The following is a 21412-nucleotide window of genomic DNA, read 5'->3' as shown; positions in this document are numbered from 1 at the left end:
TGCCTCTGCCCCATGAGGGAAATGGCTAAAACAAATTTGAAGCAGTCTAGGAACACAATCCTCTGGCTCAAAGGAGGGCGTATGTCTTCCCTCTGTGTCCTCCACTGGGCTCATATGAACTGGACACTGCTCACTTGTCTCAACATTCACTCACATCTGAATTAGTGCTGGGAATTCTCCTACCTCATGTTGTTCTTGTGTATGATTTCCCTGTAGGCAGTCTCCTCTCCATTCAGAGATTTCCCCCAAAGGCAACAAGGTCAAAGAACCGTAGCTGCAAAACTTCCCCTTTTGCTTACCTCCTTCCACTTGATTCTCTTCCTAGGGTAACACAATGGCTGCATTGCTGTGTTTTAAGATATAACTCACAAATTAAAAACTGAAAGAAGAAACACATTTCTCTGTCAATGGCTTAAGGGGATTCCATCTCTAAGCGGCAGTTAAAGCTTCCTTAGTCTTTCTTACATTTGTAGCATTTTGGAGCAATTTGCTAGAGTCAAAGAAAGCAGTGAAATTCCCACAACTGACTTCAAAGCCCCCAAATCCTGTATCAGTAGAGGGAAGTCTGGTAGCAACCCCAGAGGGGACGTTATTCAAAGAGAAACGTGTAAGAACGTGCTAGGCATTTTTGCCCGGGCATCTGCGATTGATGTTAATGGCAGACACGTGACCAAATCCCCATGTAGTTCTTTGAAGAAACACCCCTCCTTTTCTTCTCCCCAATAGTGTGAACTGTGACAGTGTAGATGATACAGAATAGAGGGACGGATGAATGCTAGGTTTAGCCCCACTCGCAGCGCTGGCCTTGAATGCACACGAGTCCCTTTACCTGGTGAAAAGTGTTGAGGAAAGTCAGCAGACAAGAGGGTGGATGGACTGCCACTTGGTAATGAGTTCTAGGTGAAAACACAGAGCAGGGAAACTTGCAATACTCCAGGTCTCCAGCCCCCTTCCTTCTTTCCTCTCTCCTGCTTTGCCGTCGTTCATCACATTTATTCCCTGGCTGACTTTCCAATTCCTTCCCAAGCCCAGCACTGCCTACTTCTCTTGGACTGCATTTGAGACAATGCTTCATTCTCACAAGTCTTCTACAAGTCCATACACATACACAAGTCCTCTGCTTGTTCTAGATGAATCCCCAACAGTAAGTCCATTTTCCAGTATGGAAATAGCACCCTCTGTTTGTCTAATTAAATACTAAAAAATACTTGAAATGTAAAATTTTAATGGGAAAACAGCCAGAATAAAACGCTCATTGACAATAGTCTCAAAAAGGAATCCCCTGCTAGGACTGGGGTTAGGTTGGCAATATGTTTGCTTTGCAATCATGAGTACCTGAGTTCAAACCCTAAAATGCAAGGAAAATAAAAACAGTAACAACAAAAGCAGGTGTAATGGCACACACTTGTAATCCCGGTGATAAATTAGAGTCAGAGACCAAGCTAACTAGCTAAATTAAGTAAATAACTAAAAATATAGCACCCTGCAGGTGACATTTAATGTGCTGTCCAGAGAAGGAAATTGGTGTGGTGTTTGGATAGCCAACTGCTTATTCATGGAGACCTGTGCTTTGCTTGCAAAGCTCTATGCCATGGCCACTGTGTGTGACTGACTCACCATCAATTGGGACTGTGCCAAACACAAGAATGTATCATTATAAACTTCACTCTCACATGGTCTCAGAAGCCAAGAGGAGAGGAGAAATTCACAGGGCCATCTTCTTACAAGGTAGAGCAATGAATGAGTATCTTCAACATAGGTTTGTGTATGTGTGTGTGTGTGTGCACGTGTGCGTGCGTATGTGTGTATGCATGTGTGTCTTTAACTATGTATCTGTGTATGTGTGTATGTGTGTGTGAGTGTATATATGTGAATGAGTGTGTATGTGTGTGTGTGCATGTGTGTCTTTAAGTATGTATCTGTGTATGTGTGTGAGTGTATATATGTGAGTGTGTATATGTGTGTGTGTGTGAGTGAATGTGTGTATAAGCTCAAGCACATATGTGTGTCTGACCTTGGTAGAGAATCAATGAGCCTGACAGCATGTGATCAAATATATTGGTTAATTCCAGAAAGCACCATTCTCCTTGGGCTTTCTTATATAGTAACCAACACCACACACAAAGTGCCTGATGGACTGATGACAAACACTATCGTGTCTGCAAAAGTCTGTGCAAATAATTTGAGACTGTATCTATGTTTGTAGTTTGATCACTTAACAAGCATTTTCTTTTCTACACAGATTATTTTTTAAAGGTATCACAGTGTAAAAAAAAAACAACTCACCATTTCACCAGTTCAAATCCTCTCTCTCCAATTCACTGCTAAATTTGTGAAACGTTAGGCACATAGCTGATTTCATAGCCCTCCTTGGCTTCCAGGTCAGTTACACACCCTCACCATTTTTTCTTGTTCTTTTCTTTTTTTTAAAGAAAAGTTTGTGACATGTGATCCCAAAAGGCAGTAAAGGGAACAGGACCCATTTACATCCTGGAGCTATGCTGTGGCCAAGTCAGGTTTAAATTGGAGGTTTCCAGCCCCAGTCTGCTTTCCCCGAGGGACCTTATCTGACTGCAGTGGCCTTGCTCATCATGAATAGAGTTGATGTTTCTAGAGGACTGAGGAGGCCAGATGGAGTGGGAAACACAAAGCAATTGTTCTGCCCTTCTCATCTGAAACTGGACCTGGGAGATGCTGAGTTGTCAGAAGGAGAAGAATGCGGGAGCTTTGCCAGGGGCTTCTTGACTCTCTGTGTTTTCTATAGATGCTGGTGCCCCCTGCATTCTTTTCTGGGACTCCTCATTCCTCCTTCCATACTAGAATGTCTTGAACTTGTTTAAAATAAAAAACACTGGTGCCTGAGCTCACCCACCCCTTGAGGTTCTGATTTAATTGACATGTGAGGTGGGACATTAATGTTTTCCAAAGCCCCACTCCCTTCTAGGAACATCCAGGACTGACAACCCATCTTATAGGTTCAGAGACCTGCTTGTTCTCAGCCCCTCTCACCCCTGCCAACAAAGCAGGTGCACATGAGTACTGAGTACTAATGTTAATCTCTCATATTGGGACCAGGTTACTGTGCTAGCCTCATCCAGTCCTTGTCTTAAAAGATCTGACTAAGCAAGAAGCTGGCCCTACAGACCCTCCCTAGATACTGTTCATTCAATGTTAGATGAGCCAGTCAGTTCTCTTCGGAGTTGGGGAACCTAGAATGTCCGCCTAAGCTCTGATGGGCTTTAAGAGCAAACAACGTAGTTGGGGCGGGACTTGGGCATGAAGGTGCATTAAAAAGGGGATCAGAGAGAATGAACCTTCACCCCTAGTTCTTGCTGAAGCCATCTTTTATTCATATTGCAAGAGATACTCCCATGCTTTTAATAAAGGATCCCCAAACTGAAGGCAGCTTTCACAGCCACAGACTCTCTGGCCAGAATCCCTAGGAAATTATGTATTCCATGCAGAAGCTTGGAGTCCCTTGGATGGCTCCTCCAGTCACAAAAGGCTAAGCCAAGTTAAACAAGGCCTCTGGGTGTGCTAAACAATCAGAGGATCCCAAGCTGAACTCCTGGGATCTCCTGGGGACCCAGGGAGGCAGGGCCAACTCCTGGAACTCATTATTGCACAGTCCTATAGGATTTACCCCCTCATAGTTTTCTCTCCTAAAGTATACATTGCAGGCCAAATCATATACAATTGTTCTGGGCTGATGAGTAAAATGAACATGCAGAATGCAAATGAGCCACTGAGGACAGGGTTTTCACCAGGGAAAATTAATAAGAGGGCTCTTTGGTGCTAAATGAAAGAAATGTCAGGACTTTAATACTTTAGGCAATCATCTTTCTTTTTTTCCAAAATTGCCCAGCACAATGCTAGTTACAGGAAATGGTTGTTTAAATACCAGGGTCCATGTTCACACAAGTTTGGAAAATACTGCATGCCATCTGTGTTAGTATAATATGTATACAGGGCATACATATTAGCATATAAAAGCTCTGAGATGGATGACAGCAATATTAAATGTTTAACACGCCATTTTCCTAAATTATTTGAGCAGCAAGATCCCCAAAGCACAGTGATTTTATTTTATTTTAAATTTTTAGGGGTGATGGGATTTTTAATAAAAGAATAGCCATAAGCTATTATTCTATACCAACCTCGGTTTTCTGGTTTTGAAAACATTTATTTTAAAGCAGAGGGCTGGGAGTGGAGGAGTTCAATACTGTAATCACAAAGTTATTCTAATATAAACCAAGGCTTGTTAAGTGTCAAGGTCAGAATTTCATCCCATGTAACATTGTCCATGGCTGAACATTGTGGGGTGTTTACCCAGTGCAGGTGTTTTACATACATTAACATATTTAATCCAAGTGCTTTACATATATTACCATATTTAATCCTTTATGCTCCCCTTTGAGGGACAATTCCCATCTTTAAGATGTGGAAATTGTATTCTTTTTAGTAACAGTGCCGATTTCGCTGACAACTTTTATTCAACGGGGCTTTCGTTGGAGTGATTTACCAACACCGACTGATTTATCTTCAGTGCCCAGCAATTTCCTGAGTGACTTTACACATTATGGAGTTTTAAGGAGATGTGTCATCAATTACGTTTTAAACTGTGGCTGGAATGACAGTCATTATCTTTTGAGTGGTAAAGCCTTTTTTATTGCCTACCAAAATCAAAGCACTGAATCATTTGTTTGGACCAACAAGGGTCCTCGGGAGTCAAGACCATGAGAAGTCATGGCTCTGGACCGACAGACGCTAATCACATGATATGCCTTTTCATCGGAGCCACTCTCAACACTGCTCAGGAAAAGAGGCCAAGGAGAGGGCACTTGGGCTCTTCCAGTACAAATTGAGGCTAAAAGCTGGAGTGTGTGACAGAGGAAGGCTGGGGGCAGATTGCCTGGGGAAGAAGAGGCTTGGTAGGTACCTAAGCAGGATTGTACTAAATGATCACATGGCACCTAAATTACTCTGTGCTTATTACTCTCCACTTCTGTCTAGTGGATTTAAGTATCTGCCTCTGTACTTGTTTCAAGGACTGCAGATGACATAGATTCTGGCTCCTGGGAGGTGCTTGTTCCCCGGTAGCTTCTCATCACATCCTTCAAGTCTGTAAACGGCTGGGCGGGATGTTTGAGTGCACAGATGTTTATTCTATCTCCGACAAACAGATATGGCCTTCATGTGGCCATAACAAATGTTAAATATCAATTGTTCTTGAAGTATGAGTTTTAAAATTTGCCATAATTTCTGTAGCTAAAGCAGTTCAAAGTGAAATGTCTTGGTTACATCATACAGTGTCTGCTTAAGAAAACCATGTTCTAGATCAGGATGGTCCATCTCCACGCATGCCAGGGTACTCATTGAGGGCCCCTGCTGTACATTTTCCTCTTCTGTGAAAGATGAGTTCCAGACAACCCCCTGCTCAGGTGCTTCAGGATCCAAGACGCTTGCCGCATGCACTGACATCCTGGGTGCAAGTCTGTCCAAGGTACCTTTGTAAAAAATAGTTTCCAATTTCAGAAAATAAAACCTTGCTTGTGTGCACGCAACAAGGAGCGAGTAAGCAGAATGTCTTCTCTGAAAACAAGAAAAGATGAGTGAATGAAATCATCCGGCGTTAATGTCAAACGATTGTTTCCCTAACAACAGAAGTTGCATCCCGTCATTCAGCATTGTACTCTTAGCTCTAATGTGTTGTGTTTAGTGTTCTGGTCATTTATAGAATGTATTGATTTGTACTTTGTTTTATTGCAATGTTTTGGGGGTATATTTGGTAAGGTCTGTACTGCACCAAGCTCTTCTTGGTATTAATAAGCCCTAAGATTAAATACCCAGGACATGAGCAGAACAGCATTTACATCAATTCACTTTCCACTCTCACACTGGCTTCATTTTTCAAATGTGCAGATGTTATTGTACATTGTCTCCTTTCTAGATAGAATCCTATGCCCCTATTTATTGTCCTATTAACAGCTTAATAATTAAATCTAGCAACACAGACAAGGAAGTATGTAATGAGAAAACTCCATTAAATAACACTTGTCTTCAACTTGACAAATCAGACAGAGAGTGTAACACACAAAGCCTTTCAAAACAGCTGCTTCTACAGGTATAAACCCAGTGGTCCCTCCAAACAGATGAATAGTTAATTTTGGTTTGATGTTAATCACAGCTTTTTTCCTTTAAAAAATTAATTAAAAACACTAGATGGAATAAATATTTCAGGAGACCAGCAGTAAAATGGGGAAATCCCATGTGTTTGGAGTTTTAGTGCTCTCTGAGTACAGAAATTTATTTGCAGGAAGCAGAAAATAGACAGCAAGCATAAAAACACAGCCGAGTCCCCCTAGTGAAATTATTTATCAAGCTAACAAGGGAGGGACCCTTCTACTCACAACAAGCCAGCAAGGAAAAGACACGGCTTTATATTTTACCTTTGGGTTAGCAGACCAGTAAAAATGCCAGCTGACAAGCACTTCACATAAACATCTCTTTCTAAATGAGCTTCCTTGTTAGGGAGAAGGGGGAAAACACGGCTTCCAAGCTAAGGCACGCTATAGCTTCTGCACAGAAAATTCTAGCTACATACTCTGACTCTTTGATACACAAGTACCATAATTGAAAAGAAATACAATAAAGTAATACGAATGGCAAGTGGCATTTGGATCACCAATTATAATGTCATTAATGTCAATATTCTGGTGCCCTTGTCATGATAGGCTCATGGGTGAATGTATAGAAGCAACACAGGTCTGTAAGATACTTTTTGAGAACCACCTTTAATGGCCTCAGAAACAGACCATGCACATATATATTCATGCACACAGATATTTATATACTTACATATCTGCATGCATGAATCTGTCATTGCATCTACTATGCAAGCCTCCTTGCTATACATTATTTTTTGAATGTTTATTTCATGAGCAAAACTCTAAAGTCAGTTTTGCACAGTTTAACTTAACGATATCAAACTTTGATTATAAACTACAAGAATCTCTGTTGAAGCTTGTAGCAGAAAAGAAAGGGATGGGAATAAAAAGAAAGAAGAGGTGAGGAGAGGAGACTCTGGAAGCACACTGTGACCTGATCCCAGTTATATCTTAAAGAAATAGTAAAAGTCGCCTTCCCAGAGCCATTGTGTATAGTCAGCCACTCTGCAGGGAACTCCTGACAAATTGACAGGGACCTCTCACTGCCTCTCCTCTTTCCAAAACTGAGGTTCTCACCCATTATCTGTGGGAATGGTGGCAAGATGCCCTTTTTATTTTATTGTGGAAGAAAATGGTCCTGGTGAAGACAGGTCTGAGACTATAAAATGCTGAGCAGAGGGGCTGGAGAGATGGCTTAGTGTTTACGAGCATACACTGCTCTTCCAGGGGACCTGTGTTGGGTTCCCATCCAAGTCAGGCCGCTCCTGACCACCTGTAACTCCAATTCCGGGGGATCTGACTGACTGCACATTCTTCCCTCCTTAGGCACCTGCACTCCCATGCACAAATCCACGCACGTACACAAACATTGAATTAGAGAGTAAGATAAAACCTAACAAATTAAAAAAAATGGTTAAGCAGAGACAGACATAACCACCTTGCTGGAGTGACACCAGGGCCCTGCCTCCTCATCAGTGCTTCAGCAGGATGGTGGCAGTTGGTTTCAAACGAGTGGATGACTCAAAGGAAATAGGAAGAAATAACTCAAACAGGCTTCTCTTATCTGCCCCCTCTCTGAAAATGGCATTGCAGGATACTTGTATAAAACTTCCTCTTCTTGGGTGGGGGCTATGTGTACTCTTCTTCCAGGGCTAAGGCTGAAACTCCCCAGCTCAAATCCTACAAGCCTGCTTTGGAAGCTGTGTGTATTCTTTTCCCACAGATCTGAAGGGACAGTTTGGGACTAGGTCGGTCATTCTCCGTTCCTGAATGCTGTCTTTTCCACTATCAAATTAGGGTCTTTAAGATGAGACCAAGTAAAGACGAGAGCTAAAAGAAAAATATGTCACACTTCAAATGGTTGTCCTCGAAGACTAAAATGTTTGGAAAACATTACACATTCACCTCTGAGACACACAGCGCAAGTTGGTCTGGCTTTGAAAGCATCAGGATGAAAATTCTGGTGTGGTTTCATTGCACCAGCAGGACACTGAGCAGGCAGAGAGGCTGCCAGTCTGGATAAAGGACAAGACGCAGCAGAGCAAGGGATCTCTACAGATAAGCTTTCTGGTGACATCTAGAGAGAAGGGCAGCTGGAGTTCTCAGACTCAGGCAGTGGAGTACATTCAGCTCCTCCTCGACATACACCAACCCAGTCCCCCTCCTCTTCCCTGCCACTCCAGGAGTGCAAAGTCAGCTGCAGTCTCCAAAAGCACAAGAGAAAATTGGCAGCAGCCCATGCGATTTGCGTTTATATTCTACTAGATAACGACAAGAAACTGTTAGAGATTTGAAGGGAGGAAAATCAGGAGGAGGCGCCATGGAGCAGGAGGAGGAGAATAAGACATTAACGAAATTAGCAATAACAAAACAGACTTTAAGCATGGGACAGAACCTGAGCTATCGGCAGGAGCATAGGACGAACTCTTAGCTCACAAAGGTCAGCACTTGTAGAGGAATTTCTGGTCTCTCTGCTACCTCCCATGACCAGAAAAGAGAAGGTCTGAGTCTGTTGCCAGCAGACGCTTTCTTTCCTTTAATGCATCATGAGAGTCCAACTTTGTGAAGTCTATAGTTTATATAGACTTGTTTTTTAAAAAAAGGAGCCTATGCTTTCCATTGCAGGATGTGGGAAGGAGTGAGGGAGAAGGAGTGAGAGGGAGAGGAGAAGAGTGGAAGGGGACATGAGAAGGGCGGGAGCAGGAGACACAAGAACAGGAGGCAGAGAAATAACAAAGACAAACAGAAAATTCTATTCTATTCTAATCTATTCTATTCTAATGTTCAGGACAGTTGGCAATCTCACAGCAGCTTTGGTCCCTTCTTTTCGTGTTCATCAGGCAGGAACCTCATTTTAAAATATAAACAAGCCAGAGGCACACCACAGCACTAGAGACGCCAGCCCTTTAATTAACTACCGTAGTAACAAAAGGTCTCTATTTTGATTAAGGGTACAGAGGGAAAGTCAACCCCGGTGCCTAAGAATTCCTTTAAATAATTACAGCCCCCAACTCAAGTCTGCTGCTGGGAGTAGGCAGGAGCCAAGGAAGAAAAGAAACTTTGTGTGTGGAGCCCAATTTAAGGGAAGATGACCTCAGGGTCAATTTCTCAGAGCATTTGCGATCAATTCAATTCTCACCTCTACTGCCTACCTGCCAGCAAATGAACTTACTGTGCTTTTCAATAGACAGGAAAGACGAAGCAGAAACCTTCCATAGCTGCATGCGAATGGCCACGTTAGATGATGCTTGTGGAGCAAAAAGAGGAAAACAAAATCCTACCAGTAAGATCTCCCTTCCTTTATCTTTCTTGTCTGTCTTCCTTGATCCCTGATGATTCTGTCATAGGATGCATCCTTGCACTGTTAAAGAGGTCTTTATATCTGCCAGGGCTTACACCTGCTGCCACTGTACGACTCAGCTGACAATATCTTTAAGTCCCACCACAGGCTTGATTTTCCCACGGAGCCCTGAAACCACACTCTTCTCTCTTTTCGATGATACTACTTTCATCCAAAAAAATACATGGTGCTAATTAATAGCTTTCCTTTGTTCCTTGTAGATGCTTAGAAAAAGAGGCATACTAACTCTTCTGGCTTCTCCTTGTCGTGGTATTTTTCAAGTATTTTAAATGGAAACTAAAAACAAATAAGCAAAACTCCCTGATCCCCGTGCTTAGCTCATTTATTGCTGATGATTTCATTAAGTGCAATGAACAGAAAAAGAAATGCCAACACGAATCCTGGTAGTTCTTTTTGGGGGAAGGATATGACAGACTCTGCCACTGAGAGGAGAGGAGAGGGAGTATAAATGTCGGTGTGGAAGCCCAGCTGTAAGTCTGAGCTTTTGACAGGTGACTGAACGCTTGCCTTTATGATGAAACTTCCTTACAAAAGAATCATTTTTTGTTGTAAGTCACAAGGGCTACGGGCTTTGTAAGATTTCCTCCTCTCACGTCTGTCAACTAGATGTAAAATGTTTCTTTCTTTAAGTTCACCGCTTCAATAATATCTCAAGGTTAGGGAAAAAGGCTAGACATTTAGATGGTGTGATTAGGCTAGTAGCCCATTGTCAGGAATTGATTAAATTGGTTTGCTGGTTGGGGAGGGGTTTAATCTAAATAAACAAAAAACAAACATAGCTAACAAAAAACAATTAGGGTGAGTCAAGATCATGAAACACTTTAAACAAAATCTTTTCCCTAGTTGTCTGAGCGCCAAAGGATATAAAAATTCAATAGGCTTGAAATACACTCATGGGGTTTTACCAGAATGGTCCCCACCACAAATACTCAAATGAGATAGAATATCTTCTTTCTTAGAGGATTTCTTCTAAAGACTCATTGTCTAGATGCCCCCAATCAGCCTTTATTGGGGGATAGGGTCAAGACCAAACATTTGTTCTTTCCAGAGGTGCCAATCACAATTTACAGTCTTGGGGGGGTTCCTTGTGTCAGATTTCTGACCTAATTTCTCATAGGTCCTGTGAGGGACACTGGGTGTGGTGTTTTTAATGTCATAACTAAACAGTGCACCCACATTCCCTAGGGATTATGAATTTATGTTCGCATCTTCTTTCCCAAGGCTTATAGGCAACACTGAGAGACAGGTAGCCAGGGACAAGACATTGTCTTCGCCTTGTGTTTTCATGTTATCCTGTTCAGAGAGCAGGGGTGACCTTCTTTACATTTGATGATTTTTCTGAAATCATTGCATGGTCACAGGGAAGGCCAGAGAGAATCCTGCCCAGGCTGTGAAGGCTGGGGTCAGAGGTGGGACATAAGAATAAAGCCTGTTTCTGCACATTTCATCTCCTATAGGTGACAGCACGGGTATCACTGGCCTCTTCCTTATGGGTGTGTCTTGTCTGTCATGCCCAGGACAGCTCTGTAAGACTTGATTACATCCACATGAGTCTAAACCAATACCGGGAACATCTGAAATAGTCAGAATGGACACACGAACTGGCTGTGAGCCATTGCCACCTTCCAAGTCCTGTGTCAGTACCTTAAGACACAGGAACAGGAAGAGTTGATTTCTAATTTGATGTGATTTACAGATAGTTAGATCACACCTCACTATACTTCAACCCAGGAGACCACTTCAAAGGCTAGTTCAAAAGCCACCCTGAGCCATAGGGTCAGGCAATAATATCACTTGCTTCCTTGGCAACAGCCACACCTTAGTCAGTGAGGCTATGGGACCATGCATAGGTGTTTAGGCTTCCATGTTAGGAGAACGTTCTTGAGAAGGAAGGTCTATATGCATTTTGACTGATTAGCAGGTTTGGGTCTATGCAATATAATAGAAAATGTTAGTCAAGGTCAAGGAATTTGACTGAAGCAGAGAATGTAATCTTGTAATATCAACTAGGTGAATATTTTAAAATTGTTTGTGCCAGTCTGCCTGTTTGTCTGTCTCCATCTGTTAGGTGCTCCTGGAGGCCAGAGGAAGTGTCAGACATCTTGGAGCGGAAGTTACAGGTGGCTGGGAAGCACCCAATATGGATATTAGAATCTGCAAGATTCTGCAAGAGCAGTGTAAGCCCTTAAGAGTTGAGCCATATCTCGAGCCCTTGGATGAACATTTTGTAATATGGTCATGAACCATCATATAATCCAGACTGTATTTCTGGCAATAAATAAAAAGCAAATAGATAGTTCCCTCCAAACTTATGGTTGCATTTTCACAACCTACCTTAACATTAACGTGCCATACATGAGCTGCTGAGCTGTGTCTGGCTGAAATTAACAAGAGGCAGCAAGCCTATTGATTCACCATAGTCATGCTTCCCTGAGTGAAATCCCTTAGCCAAAGCGTCTTTCCAAAAATAAGCTAAGCAACTCTCTCCAGAACACCAGGCACTGAGCTTTCCATATATCAGTGTATAATGCCTAATGCCATAAGGAACTTGGAGGCATTGTCCTCCTCCTCAAATTCCCCTCCTGACCAAATGCCTTTCTCTCCCTTGCTCTTGCCTGTCAATCATGTTCTCAGCTGAAATTTGATTTCTCTCCCACAAGTAGCCTTACATGAAATATTACCAGTGGGGTTAGAACCAGTGTGAAGCTCACTTTTAATGTTCATTAACTTCTTGCTCAAAATGGATGATTTCAATGTCACAAAACTTGCCATTTAGGCCTAGATCATTGTATTTAACAGGTGGTTTTCAAATTACAATTAGAATGAACTGCCCAAGAAAGGAATAAGTACAGCAACTTCACACATGTACAGACATACAAGTCACACCAAAGGAATACAGCAAGTTCACATCTAGATACTGACATTCCTTAAAAAAAACCAATCTGTTATTTTGTATAAGGTTGGCAGATAAACCGTATTGCGTATTCACAGTGCAGTTATTGAAAATGAGACTTTCTTCACAACAGCAAACGTATGTAAATAATCAGACACTATTTTTGAATAAAAGGGGAAAAGTGAGCTCTGTTTTTTTTCCAGTAGTCTCATTCACCGGATCCTTCAAGAGCCTTCTTTCAAAGGAACACAATTTGACAGTGTGACTTTTACCCCCTTCGGTTTTGCTAGACACCAGATGAAAAAAAAGTGCAAGCAATTCATGCAAATTCTCAGCAAGCAAACTTTTTAATAATAAAAATATCATACTTAGTTTGAGAGGTAAAAAGAACACATAAAACCATGACTCTGTGCAACTATTGGTGTGAGTGTGTCGCTCTGGCTCCCCAAATGGAGAGGGTTCATAATTAAATTTATGCTGGGATACTTCAAGTTGAAAACATATTTAAACAGCTATATTTTATTAAATAATAAATAAAAATAAGACTGTGACCTTCCATGTGTCTCCTTCCCTCCCCCTTTGCCTCTGATTGCTATGGAAGGCATCTCCATTGACACAAATGGATTCAGAAAGACATACTCTGTATTGAAATTATGCTAAAATCTGCAAATGTGAGTACAGATATGATAAGCCATTGTAAATCTGAAATGTTCACAAACCAAGACAACAGATGTCAATTTTGCTCAAATCCATCCAATGATCTGACATTCAAGGAGAAGGACTGCCTTCTCCGGTGTGGGTAAAGGTTTGTGGCACCACGATGAAGGGTTGAGATCTGTTCAGATCGGATTAGTTACTCTGTATGAGACAGATAATAATGTAAAGAAATCAATATGGAACAGCAATGCATGCTGGTTCTCACCTAGACAGATGTGTCTCATTCTTGCAGTACCAAGTATCACCATTCATGCTGCGTATGAGACGCTAATACTAAGATGACAGAAAACAGCAGCTCCTCAGGCCCAAGGAGGGCAGCATTGCTTGCTGCGGCACTGCTCACTAACATTCCCTCCCTCACATGGCAAGTCCATCCAACAAGCACATGCATATTGAAGATCCACGCGTACCTGTTTGACTCCGGGCAACTGCTTTGCTCACATCACAGATGTAGAAGAGTCCCTTGGGTACCTGATTCAATAAATATATTAAAATAAACAAAGGGTGGTTAATATCCAAGAAAAGCCTTTGGAGGACAGTATGTGCAAGGTAGCTTAACTATCTATGACAAGGCAGAGACGGCTAAAAGAAGAACAATTTGGTCTAGCTGATCTTCAAACTAGAAAAGGGGTCTGAATGGAAGGAAACAGTCCACAGTGATGGTCTGTTAGTTGTGGTCCCCAAAAGTGGGATGCCACTGCCTTAGCATCTTGTATCAGGCACTGGCCTAGCATCCCTTTTCAGCTTTGAAACTGTCCTCAATTCACAGAGAACCAAGCAATATGGGTTCACAGAAGGGGGATCTGATCAATTTCTGGGGGATCCTCTGTGTTTTCTATTGCAAGGTCCTGAGAGGAGCCATTGGTCCAGTTCTTTAGGCACCTGCTAGGTACCTGCTCCTCCAGATGGTGCCCTCTCCTCCATCTCTGTGGTCTGTTTTATTAGCACTCTAGACAACCACTACAAGTGTTCTCTTAACAAATAGTAGCGTTTAGATGTCATCCCTATGTTTATTGTTTTTTCTGTTTAAATTAGTAGCCAGGAGTACTCAGAATGTTGAAATGAAAATAAAGTTGCTTTAAAAAGTGGGGTAGGGGGGCACTTTTTGTTTTACAGAGAATAATGGCACAATAATTTAAAACACTTATCTCTAAAAAAAAAACCCTCTTATTTCTATTAGCTATACTAATGTGGGTGGCAAAATAGCGTTCATTTGCTGTACAGAGCCTAATATTTTCTAGACAGCAGCTTAATAACAAAACAGACTTGTCATCTCCTCCCACAGATAGTCACACTGTACCGGTACAGGCTGTCAAAATGCATTTAAAATCTAATTTAAAAGATTCGACGTGGTTTGGGGAAATCTGTGTACAGTAACTGCAGTAGACTAGTAAGTCACTCTATTTCCCACCCCCGCCACAAGGATATTTCATTATTTCCCTCTAATCTGCCACACTTCCATTTGGAGGGCTTTGCAATTGGTGGGAACAAATAGACAAAATGCTCATTTGCATGCTGGATGCCATAGGCTGTGTAGCTGAACCCATAATCGTCACTTAAATTGTCACTCAGCTTCACAACTCCTATTCTTCTGAACGTTCTTTATCTAAAGTGTAAGACTGCTCAGATAAACAAATCCTGGTCCTTGTAGCAGCCAGGACCATCGGAAATTAATCACATGTTTTCATTTGTATTTCCATTGAAATGCGTTAAAAACCGTAAGATCCACTTGTCTCGTCTTTACATACTCCTCTCCTCCTGAATATATAATTTACAAGAAAGAGGGAGTAAAAAAGAAACAAGGAATGCACTGAAATTTTTCCAAAACCTGGAAGTGGGTCATTAAGACAAACTGTTCCTTAATGGAAGTTTAGATAATTAATCTCAAAACAAAAGAAAATAATAAAATTTAAATTTTCAATTTAGGATAGCTTTCTCTTATTTAAAAAAAGTCTTTAGGAACAATAGATTTTCTCAGAAATGCAAGTGAATGGAAGGGCTTTGAAACCAGGAAGACGGTGGAAGGAATATCGGAGTCAACCCATTGGAGAATATAGCAAACATGTTAAGATTTGACAAGGAGGATTTACATGAGCTCAGATACTAGCAGGGCATTTTACAATTTTAGAAAAATATTACAAAGCAATAATTGAATGTGGGCTTTGCAAAAATGCCCCCCCACCTGTCCTTCCTGGCCCTGTCATTGATAGTATCTGTTATTTTTGGAGGAAAAGCATCAGCTTCATTAAATGCAATATTTGGCATCTTGCCTGAAATCTCATAAAGTAGCTGTCCTTTTTAGATCGTTGGTGTCATTTTCCTCAAGATGACCTCTATGCTCTGGCTACCTGGGGAACCTATCTGATTATCTAGGCACTTACTTTCCAAAGCCTGTGGGAGGAAGGCCCTGGTGTTTGCACACTTGAATCAAGTCCAAATGCCAGTGCATTATTTTGGTGTTGTTTATTGTTGCTGTTCTGCCTCCTTTTACCTCGACCAGTCACTGGGGAGGGGTGAGGGCCAGGGGGTCTCTGATACAAGTGAGAGAGGAGAGTTTAGAGCTGGACCATGACCATGTAATCGAGGCCAGATCACTGACATCGTAGAGCCATTTACTCTAACCACTAAAGAGGTTGTTGTTGTTTTAAGAGCGTGACAGTGAACACCAATAGTCAAGTTAATATTTCAAAAGAACTCAATACCCTCACACCACAGTGAGTGCATCAGAAAGTGGAGAGTACGCCCTGAAAGTGTGTCACAGGTTATCTTCCGTGTCTGACAATGGCTCTAGTCAGACAGGTCAGCTGTCTTTCATAGGTGAGGAGTTTTCTAAGACAAGCCGAAGCAAGCCTAGTTCTTCTGTTCATGAAGGACCGAATGGACAGAAGAACTCTACCCTGTGACACTTTTAATTTCATAAAGCAGATACTGCAGATTTATCCTTAAACAGCTCTGCACTTCACTGTGTTAACATCAAAGGAGCCAAATATATAAATAAATGGCAGAGGGCAGAATATTTTGAATTTGTTGTCTAAAACCAGAATGACACAAATAGGGGTTTTAAAACAGATTTGATAACAGTATAGTTACCACTGGATCTTTTTCTTTTGTTTTTCTTTTTCTCTCCTATCAAAAAGGATCTTTAAAATAATGTAACAGTATTAAAAGTGCCCATGATTCGTAATCACTGTTTGGGTTTACAAATATCCTCCTTCACAGATAAGGCAGGCACTGAGAGACCAAGAGTTAAAATATGGAATATTTGTTCATTAAGACACAGGGGGCTGCCTAGCTTCACTCCACCCAAAGACACCATGAGAAAGAGGCTACCGGGGCTGAGACCATTGCAAAGTGTCTGCTTCTAAAGTCTGTCCTATGGAGACAGTTCCGAGGTGCTGGCAGTTTGTTTGGAATTGTGTGTAATCTGTTAAAGCAACATAACCATTAGAAAAGCTCTCAGAAATCTTGCTCAGATGTCTTTGCTCTGTTAAGGGGTACCCAGCTAGAGACCACAGAAAGTCCAAAGCATAAAAAGAGACTTTAAAAAAAATTTAAGCATGCTACCTGAAGTCCCCTGTTCCCACCTTTCTTCTTCTGTCTAATCAAGGCAGGAGGGGGCATCTGGAAAATTAATAGAGTAAAACACACAGATGCTCTAGAGCTCTGGTAATGCTCATCTTGTTTACAGAAAGTCCAGGGCACTGGGAGGTACAGTAGGAGGGCCCCAGGGGGAAAGACAGAGGTTCATGGCAGCATGCTTTTTCCCACCAGGGTCTATAGTACAGCTCCTCTGGTGGTTCTGACAGCCCAGAAGGTCTGCTCCACCCAGAGTCATCCTCTAGGACAACTTCATTCAGATCCCAATGCACAGCAGAGTTCCCTGCAGGGGTGCTGTCACTGGGTCTAGTACAGTACCCAGGGACAAGCTGGTTATGGATGCCACCTTGCTTCTAGCACCAAGTTGCCTTTTGGGGGGTCTCAGAAGTGACACTGGGGTCTGACCCCCAAACATGCACCAGCTTCAAGTAGAACTGTAGCTACAGGCAGGGCACCGAGGGACTTGCTGGTGGCCTAAGGAAGTCACTGGTCACAGGCAGCCATCCTGGCTCCCCTGACAGCCTCTTGCCTCAAGCAGATTCCCATCTGCTGTTCACCAGTTGGGAGTCGCCGAAGGTGTCCAGTACTCTGACCCCTCAGCTGGAATTAGGGCCAGCTATGTGGGCAGAGGCAGACGCGTGTTCTTTATGGTATGGTGAGGAGTGTGTGGATGCTGGGAAAGGAGCCACTCTCAGGCTTTCCCCTGGCTGTCTTTCTCTTCACTCCAAGCTAGAGAGAGCTTTAGGCAGTGGGAGACCAAGCACCCTTCATATAACCGGACTCCTGTCCTCTCTGCCTTTGTCTGCACATGGGGTGACTTGCCGTGGCCTTAACTGTTTCCTGGCTTGAAGACCATGCCCCTCCAGGGGGCTCTCTCATGACCTTGTGTGACTGACATGACAGGCCTGGGTGCTGACAGTTACAAGATGGACACTGGATAGTATGGGGGTCAGGTGATAAGGGTTCAAATGTTGTTGTTAAGGTCCTCACTACTTTTAGCAATCTGTGCAGGACCTAGGGGTCTGCCAGCCTCTTATCAGCACTCCCTGCAAACAGATACTTGCTGGGGAGAGTCCCTAAGCATGACCTGAGATGACTCTAAGCAATTGGAAGTCAAAGGTCAAGGTTGGCCTTTGTCAGTAATTCCTTCCCTAACAGTTGCAGCCGCTTCCTTCCCTTTGGATTTTAAGTCTTGGTTAAAATGACCTATTGTCTTATGGGCATCAGGTTCATGTTTTTTTTTTTCTGCTAAAGTTCCCACAGAACATCCAAAACCCACTTCGAGAGGCTTCCAGAAGCAGAGGCTGTCACATAGAATCTGGGAAAATATTGGTTGCAAAAAGGGCATGTGTAACTTGGTCCTGATTTGCAGGTCATAACTGTCCTTGATATGACATTTTCCTCTTCCCTGCCTAGTACTGCACTGTGTGGTAGGTTAGCTTTTCTAAACCAACTGAGGAAATATCTCCTGAGAGCTCAGTTTGGAAGCTGGCAGACTGGGAATCAGAATGGACTCCAACTGAGAAATCTAGGAACAGAATCAGCCAAGGCAGGCTTGGAGTGAGGGTGGCTGAGGACTGAATGTCATGGACTGTTTCCTTCTACCCTCTGCTTTCTGTCCCAAAGTAGGGAGGCACCCCAGAGTCCCCCTTCTTGAATTAATACCCCTTTCTAATGGCAACTAAAAACTCAAGATAGATTTGTGCAGAGGGAAGGCATGCAATGATGTAACCTAAAGTCTACTAGGGGGAAATTTGTGATTTAACAAAAAGAAAAAACCGGAACGTTGAGTTGTGCAGGAGGAGGCACTCAGCAGATGCCCCCTCTGATTTCAGGGAGGAACTCCGCATTCCTATCACAGCCTCCCTGTGGAAATGTGTTTGGGGAGTTTCTTAAACCCGTCCAACTCACGCACATTCATATAAACATCTGATTTCTGTGTTCTGTTGATGTGTGCTTTCTTTCTTGGCTGTGTCTGTTGTGCAGACTCTCTCTCTCTGTCTCTCTCTCTCTCTCTCTGTCTCTCTCTCTGTCTCTCTGTCTCTCTCTCTGTCTCTCTCTCTGTCTCTCTCTCTGTCTCTCTCTCTCTCACACACACACACTCACACACACACACACTGACACACACATGCATACCCTCACTCGAACATAAAGGGCTTTCAAATTTAACCGATCAAAAGCTGTTACAATGTCATAAAACCCAGTGCAGTGTATATACAAATATTGGGATATAGTTTCTGTGTGGTCCAAAACGTTACCACTTTCAAACAACCAAGTACTATATTCATAAATGCTCCCTCCAATTAAGACACTAAGGGTTTCCTCAAAGCTCCCCTTCCCTTTGGATCCCTATTTAAAGAAAAATAAAAATAAAAACGCAAGCCTGTGTGTATGCACTTTTAGAGGAGAGGATTACTACACGTGAGCCCTGCCCTTCGTGTACACAGGAACTGATTTTGGCCACTGAGCAAGTGAAAGCCCTTGGAATTATTTATTCCGGGGATCCTTGCCTTCCCAGTCTCCTCCCTTGTCACCTCCTATGACTCCTTCAGGGCCTGGGCTTTGTGATTTGATTTTGCTTTGTTGTTTCTGCTCATTCCTCTCCAGAGGGTAACAAGGCCCCCAATTTGTCTCAAGACTCTGTTGCTTTATTTCCCCAACAAGCACAAGCCAGTCCTACAAGCTAAGATTCCCTCAGCACATCTCCAACTCCCAGCCTGGTTGTTCAGGAACCCACATGGAGCTAAGTCTGGAGAGATTTCCCTTTTCTTGTTTTTTTAATTTGTTTTTTTTTCAAGTTCTTGGGTTTTTAATGTCCGCATTTTAAGCATTTGTATTCAAAGTGATAAAAGCTATCTCTTGAGAAGGTGGGTTAAGGCTTTTCCTGTTTTAGACAAAAAAAATCCTGGTTTCAATAGAGACCCTGGACTCTGTTCCTATCACCTACGGCTACCGCTCTACCATGGACTTAGGACATCTGTGAGGTTGAGATCAGCTAAGAGTGAAAATAAACTTCAGGGTTTTGAAGGAAAGCACAGACTCTATAGCATGCATTCAGCATCTTGAGGAATAAACTGAAGTGGTAGAAACCACAGCCTCTGCCTACAGAGAAGACTTTCCTAACTCCCCCAAACAGCAAAACTAAATGGCACTCCTTTTTCCAAGAAAAAACTAAATTATTAATTTTTCAATCAAATATAAGCCAATCACATTGGAAAACCTTGCAAAGCCCTGCCCATTGCTCTCACTGGCCCTTTGTATAAGCACTAAGGCCTCACATTGGCAGCGTGAGTGCTTTGGACACAGTGATCAGATGTCTGAAGGCTGTCACCAATGAGTTTTTATCTTCCTTTCTCTCTCATTCCAAGGGGAGGGAGAAAAAAGGAAGAGAGAAAGCAGATTCCAGAGTGACAATCAGATTTTAAAATATTGATTGGTCCCATATACAGCAGGACTATTTTTATCAAGCTGAAAATGTGTGAATATGGAGGGAAACTTTCCTCTGTCAGAACAGAGCAAAACAACAAAGGCCCTGGATTCTCTGTCTGTGCCCTAGAGCTTTGGGCGGTGTCCTAAGCAACTTCTGTGACTTGGCCCAGGAAATGCCAGGAGTTTGGCTGGAAAGCCAAGCCGTATGCCATGCCCGTGAAGGTGAATACCATTTTCTCTCTTCATGCTTTCAACAGTAAAATTGGCAGTTTGGCCATAGGAAGTTCTATTTACAAGCCTAAAAATCTTGAATTGCTGTTAACCACATAAAAAAGACTAGGGTGAAAGGTAAAAGAGGAAGACAGAACAGGATGTTAGCATCAGACATTCAGCAGTAGACAGCATCTCCCCTTGGAGTTTGTATGGAAAGAGGCTCCGTGGTCACGGTACCAAGATGTAAATATCTAGATGGTAGATTTATCGGTTGGGTAGAGGTTGGAACTATTTGATGTGAATATATGCAGATGTCAGATGTGTTGCTAAAAATAGTTATAATTTGTTTTCTTGAAAAGGAGAAACACACACAAGGCAGGAAATTAAAAGGAAGTGATTTTTGTTGAGTGTCTCGGAGAATAAAACAGTAGATATATGGTGTAGGGAAGAAACACACAGAGGGTGTGCATTTAACTAACTGTATTTTGCCATTCTTCAGTTTCATTTACATCTATGTCTGACAAATGACACATTTGACATCATAGAAACTAGTCAATGCTAGTATCACCATGGCCTTTGGAAGACTAAGGTCCCCAGTCACATAGAGCTGCTTTCCCAGCATGGGGTTGGGAAGAAAAGCACAATTTTTGCTGTTTTTTTTCTTAGTACAATTCTCTGCCAGGAAAACAATGAAGATATACTGCTAAGAATGTACGTGCCCAAATATTCTTTTAAAGTGCTAGCTGTTTGCTTTCAGGAAAGTTTTCTTATAGATATATTTGCATAACACACACAGGTTCCATAGGTTCTAATTCATATATATATATATACATATATATATATATTATATGTTGAAAGCTCCTAGAGCTGTTTGGTTGTATGCCTAGTGCACGGATAAGCATAGGGGATCTTTTTTGTGGGTCTGTCTATGAGTTCTTCGGACAAGGGGTGTAGTTAATTGTTTAGTATGGTGGTTACATATTCATTATCTTTTTTCTCTAACACAGTAATTTTTTCTTAGAAAGGGCATGAAAT

General features: G+C 42.2%; 1 protein-coding gene across 3 annotated transcripts in view; it reads right to left on the bottom strand.

Moving 5' to 3' along the window:
- The window catches only part of Maf (MAF bZIP transcription factor), a 41373-nt gene that overhangs the window by 14118 nt on the left and 5843 nt on the right, over nt 1-21412 (bottom strand). The window contains exons 2-3 of one of the 3 annotated variants that reach the window (XM_040736466.1): nt 13549-13609; nt 1206-5592 (exon numbers count right to left, since the gene is read on the bottom strand). In XM_040736466.1, the coding sequence (XP_040592400.1) occupies nt 13576-13609 (34 nt within the window). In that variant the 3' untranslated portion in view covers nt 1206-5592; nt 13549-13575. Of the gene's footprint in view, nt 1-1205; nt 5593-13548; nt 13610-21412 lie in introns of those variants that run through there. The other 2 variants (XM_040736471.1, XM_040736476.1) reach the window with 2 other exon arrangements.

The sequence above is a fragment of the Mesocricetus auratus genome, unplaced genomic scaffold, assembly GCF_017639785.1.
Source record: "Mesocricetus auratus isolate SY011 unplaced genomic scaffold, BCM_Maur_2.0 Super-Scaffold_6723, whole genome shotgun sequence".
NCBI lineage: Eukaryota > Metazoa > Chordata > Mammalia > Rodentia > Cricetidae > Mesocricetus > Mesocricetus auratus.
Note: the sequence above shows the minus strand (reverse complement) of the source record. Positions and strands in the feature narration are given on the sequence as shown.